The sequence below is a fragment of the Thamnophis elegans genome, chromosome 7, assembly GCF_009769535.1.
Source record: "Thamnophis elegans isolate rThaEle1 chromosome 7, rThaEle1.pri, whole genome shotgun sequence".
In the NCBI taxonomy this organism is placed as follows: domain Eukaryota; kingdom Metazoa; phylum Chordata; class Lepidosauria; order Squamata; family Colubridae; genus Thamnophis; species Thamnophis elegans.
Window position 1 is genome coordinate 2,342,553 of NC_045547.1, and position 5,435 is coordinate 2,347,987.

The 5,435-nt window shown below is 44.7% G+C and overlaps 1 protein-coding gene across 1 annotated transcript in view; it reads left to right on the forward strand.

Moving 5' to 3' along the window:
- The first annotated feature begins 2,208 nt into the window (after positions 1 to 2,208).
- CPA1 (carboxypeptidase A1) overlaps positions 2,209 to 5,435 on the forward strand; it is a 16,651-nt gene continuing 13,424 nt past the window's right edge. The window contains 1 exon segment of the mRNA XM_032221750.1: positions 2,209 to 2,398. Coding sequence (XP_032077641.1) covers positions 2,334 to 2,398 — 65 coding nt within the window. The 5' untranslated portion in view covers positions 2,209 to 2,333.

The window sequence follows — 5,435 nt, forward strand, 5'->3', positions numbered from 1 at the left end:
GTGCGCGGCTGCGCGGCCGCGCACGTGGCAAGAAACCCCCGCGCAGCAGTTTCTAACTGCCGCGCAGAGATTTCACCCAAAGCAAACGTGGGGAAGTCCTTTGCAGGCGGCTAGAACTAGCCGCCCGCAAAGGACCTCCCCAGACTTGTTTTGATGAGCCGCCCGTGGCAGTGGTGCCTCTCCCTCCACGCGGAGCACCTGAGCTGGCCCCCGCGTTATCCCTCCCCCTTCCTCCTCTGCTGTGCTTTTGAGGAGCCATGAGGCTGTGGGAGCTAGTAGGAAAGCGGCAGAGGTGGAGGCGGCGGCAGGGGTAACCCAGAGCCCAGCTGAGGTGCTCCGAGCGGAGGGGGAGGCACCCCCGCCGCTGCCGTGGGCGGGGGCGCCAGCGGGAGCTTTGCCGGCTTCACCGGCAAAGAAGGAGAAGAAGCAAGAGGACTGGCGGCTTTGCAATGCAACCCCCTGGTCCCGCCGGCCGCGGATTTGATTCGGCGTAAGCGGGGGCCGAACACATGCTGCGCCGACTTTGCGCCGCGTCTTTGCTGTGAGGCGGAGTAATTCAACATCCCCCCAAAAAACGTGTGTGTGTGTGTGTGTGTGAGAGAGAGAGAGAGAGATTCCGCTTGATGAGATGGTGGTAGAAAAAGTATACAAATTGCGAATTGGATCAAAATTGGTGGCCAAAGGAGTGGAGGGAGGGAGGGAGGGAGGGAGGGAGGGAGGGAGGGAGGGAGGGAAGGAAGGAAGGAAGGAAGGAAGGAAGGAAGCCCTGCCCCCTGTGAAAAAAACTGAAGATGGAGCAGTGAATGAATAAACCATAAAAGCAACAAACAGTTAATGCGTAAGTAAGCTGAGGAGCAAGTTCTCAACTAAGGAAGCAATATTAGAAAGAAATATAAAAAGCTCAATATGCCAAAACACTTATTTTAGTCTTCATTTAATTACTTGTATTGTAGTCTGATGTAACATCTTTTAAAGTTAACGTTAGTTAGAAAGATAGGGTACAAATCTTAAATAATAAAAAAAATTCTACATTCATTTTGAAAATAAATGCAATACTTGATTAATTTCATATCTTTATTTAAAATAGTTTTGGCATGGCATATGATTTTATTGACTCAGTTGGAAATGATGTGGATGTTGTATCTGACTCTGAGGTGTATATATATTCTTAAGTAACATAACATATAGCATATTGTCCAAACTTGCTAGACTATTTAATTGATCTTACTACTTTAAAGGGGGAGAGTTTCATGACAAATTATTTTATTACATTTATGTTGCATTTATATATTATATTTATTACATTTATATTCCACATTATATATTTGTATTGTTATTTTAGTGTTTATTGTCAATTTCGATAGATATTATATTGATATATCAATACTGATTTTAATCATACTAAATAACAATTACTGCTATTATTTATCAGCATTACATATTTACAGTTTTTAATATTGAGTTAGTCGTATTTTAGAATAATAGGATTATCTTTTAATAGGATAATTGGCAAAATCTAATTCACATGTGATGGGTTGCATTCCAAAGGAATGTGAGAGGACAGGTTGCCTGCAAAATGCCAGGACCCAGGACCCTATTGGTGCCATGTCTCTCTCTAGCCAATCTAACAATGTAAAAGCTGAGCAGAGAGCCTTTTTTTTCCCAGGGTGAGCAGAAAAGTATAGTGTTTGAGTGGCACTTTTCATGCCTGGCATTCCTCAGGCTGAAACCTCGCTCGCAATCGGCGCTTGACGCTTGGAAGGTTGCGCAAATGTCCAGCAGACCTGGCAGCAGTTCAAACTGTGGCTCTCTTAGGTGCTCAGGCATGAAACTGTGCAGCTCAAACACTATACTTTTCCGCTCACCCTGAAAAAAAATTAGAGGGAACATTGAGGAGGAAGAAGGGAAGAGAAAAATTCCCACGTTGAAAGAAGACGAGAAGGAAGCCGGCTCAGCTTTCTATCACTTTATTGGGAGGTTAGGTGGATCCTATAAGCCAAACCTCCCTTAAAATTGTGTTTTTTTTTTTGTCCCCCAAGGAGGAGAAAAACATTAGATTCCTGAGTCACATCCACCCTTGTCAAACTAGCCTTGGGCCACTCGAGAATGGGGTGTGTAGCTACACCTACGTTACTAATCAAACAATTCCTCTCCCCTGACATTATTATCGCATTCCTGTTGTGGTTGGCCGGCTCTTGCAAGGGAGTTTGTTCGTCCCTGGGAATTGTGGCAGATGGAGCTCTTTTAGGACGTAACCTAAGAGTAGATTAGTAGGGGATCCGGTCCCATAAATACAGCTCACTCCGGGATCCTGTTTCTGGATTTTTCCCACCATGAAGCTCATCCTGTGGTTTGGAGTTTTGCTCGGGGTCGCCTGGAGCCTGGAAACGTTTGAAGGGTGAGCTAGCTAGCTTGCATCGTGGCCTGGGTTGGAATCAACCAATCGTCTAGGGTAGGGAGTCCCCAAATTTGAAACTTTGAGACTGGTGGACTACAACTCCCAAATTTGGAGACCCCCCCTGGCCTCGTGTGTTGGTGGGTTCTCCTTCCTGGATTTGTTAGCGAAGGAGGATGCTTTGATGAGGATTTCTGGAAGGATCAGGGGGTTGGGCTAGATGACCTCCAGGAACTCCTTCCAACTCTAGGGTTTCAAATGCGGTAGATTTCCTGCATTAGGTTAAACCGTAACATGCTTTGCTTGCTTGTAGATCATTGTAGTAGTGTGTTGCGGGCAACTCGGCTGAGTTATAAAACACAGTTAACCCCGAAGATGCTTTTTTCCCCCAAAAAGGCACTTGTGAACTTTGTGGCTTATGCAGTTGAAAACGTTTAGCTTGTCATCCAATAAACTGCTTCAATTCTTAGCAGAATAACAAGAGTTGGAAGGGACCTTGGAGATCTTCTAGTCCAACCCCCTGCCCGGGCAGGAAGCCCTCTACCATTTCAGACAAATGGTTGTCCAATCTCTTAAACACTTCCAGCGTTGGAGCACCCACAACTTCTGGTGACAAGTAGTTCCACTGGTGAATTGTTCTAACTGTCAAAACAATTCCTCCGTAGTTCTAAGTTGCTTCTCTCCTTGATGAGTTTCCATCTGTGGCTTCTTGTCCTGTTCAGTTCTGAGAAGCTTCTTAAAGGAGGAACAAAATGTTTTTAAGGGGAACCCCCCCCCCCAAGAAAGTCGCATCTTGGGGACAAACCATGATCTGGAGGGTTGACAATCTCCCTAGATGAAAGAGTTAAATAAATCCAGGTTTAATGTGATAGGCAGTCCTTCACTGTATTCAGAATGTTGTCTGATTTTTGGAAGAAATCAAATTATTTTTGTTCTATTGAAGCCCCTTCTCGCCAAAGCAGGGGGGGTCTCCAACCTCGGCAACTTTTAAGACTGGTGGACTTCAACTCCCAGAGTTCCTCAGCCAGGAAGTCCACCAGTCCTAAAGTTGCCAAGATTTGGAGACCCCCCCCCTGCTCCAAAGCACCTTGAAGACAGGACAGGAAGCAACAGATAGAAACTAATCAAGGAGACAAGCCTTGATTAGAACTAAGGAGGAATTTCCTAACACTGAGAAGGGTTAACCTATGGAACTCCTTGCCACTAGAAGTTGTGGTTACTCCATCAATGTATATAGTCAATCCATTTTTTTCCAGTCTCGTTTATATCTCTCATTTGAATGGTCTTTAAGATATGCCGATATTTTAGCCATCTCAGCTAGGTTTGTAACTTTCAATGTCCATTCTTGAGTTGTAGGCAAGTCTTCCTTCTTCCAGTATTGCGCCACCAACAGTCTTGCTGCCGTTATTAGGTGTAGGACCAAATTAGTCTCTACCACTGTAAAGTCAGTACATATACCTAGTAAGAATAACTGAGGCGTAAACTTTATCCTTCTTTTGAAGATATTTTGCATAATCCACCACATTTTTATCCAGAATGCCTTAACCTTTTGGCAGGTCCACCATATATGATAATATGTAGCATCGAGAGAACCACATCTCCAACATTTAGGCTGTACATTCGGATACATAGAAGCCAGCTTTTTAGGATCTAAGTGCCATCTATAGAACATCTTATAAAAATTTTCTCTCAGGTTTTGTGCTTGTGTGAATTTCACATTTCTTACCCAGATTCTTTCCCATGTGTCCAACATTATTGGTTCTTCAATGTTTTGGAGCCCACTTTATCATACAATCTTTAACTAATTCTGTTTCCGAATCCATCTGTATTAGTACATTATATATCCTCTTTATATGCATTAAACTTTGATCTCCGTCAATGGAGGTTTTAAAGAAGAGACTGGACAGTCATTTGCCTGAAAAGGTGTAGGATTTCCTGCCTGAGCAAGGGACTAGAAGACCTCCAAGGTCCCTTCCAATGGTTAGGTACATTTGCAAAAGGCCCACCTGTTTTGCCCGTGGTGTCATTATCTCCAAAATTCCCACAACCAGTTGGGGTTTTACCTGCTAAAAGGCGACCTAGGTGAATGAATACAGAATGCCCAACAATGGGTCAATCTGGACGAAACATTAATGCTCTTATTTTGATTTTTGGCTCTTTCAGTCACCAGGTCCTTCGCATGAAGCCGCGCAATGAGGAACAGATCGAGCTGCTCAAAGAATTGGGAGGCCTGAAGCATCTCCAGGTGTGTCCATTTACGCGGGGTAACAATCCCAGCCTGGGGCCAATCCTCAACTTACGACCACAATTTGAACCCAAAGGTTCTGTTGCTAAGCAAGGCAGTGGTGAAGTACGTTCCCCGCCCTTATTTGCCACACTGGTAAAGGGGAGTCACTGCAGTTATTAAGCGAACAACCCAGTCGTTAAGTGAATCCGGCCTCCCCGTTGGCTTTGCTTATCAGACGGTCGCAAAAGGGAGCCACAGGAACCCTGCAAGCATCATAAATAGGAGTCAGCTGTCAAGAGTCTGAATTTTGATGATGGAACCGTGAGGACGCTGCAATGGTCATAAGTGTGAACACTGGTCATAAGTCCCTTCTTTCAGTGCCGTTCAAACAGCCACTAAATAAATGGTATGTTGAGAACTAGCTGCATTCTGATTAAATTAATAATTCTGACCTTACACCTAGGAGTTGAAACCTCCCAGAATGAAGGGTAGGACGGTGTGTAGAACAGCTGGTTTAACTTCCTGCGAAGTTGTCCAACAGGTTGCAAATGTTGTGGAGGTGTGCATCTCCTTAAGTATTGGTTGAGTTGGCCTTCTGGATCCCAAAATAAGTGGGCCGATAGGATTGCAGTGGGGGATAAAGAGACAGGAGTGATCAATATTTCCAATAGATCCATCCTCACCTAGTGCTTCAGGCAGTTTGTTCTGGCCCAGCTCCCCAAACACGACAAAACCCTCTGAAGGGAACTCAAAGATTGCTTTACAAGGAGTAGCGGCAACAAATAAGTCTCACTGCAGACTTACAAGTCCCTC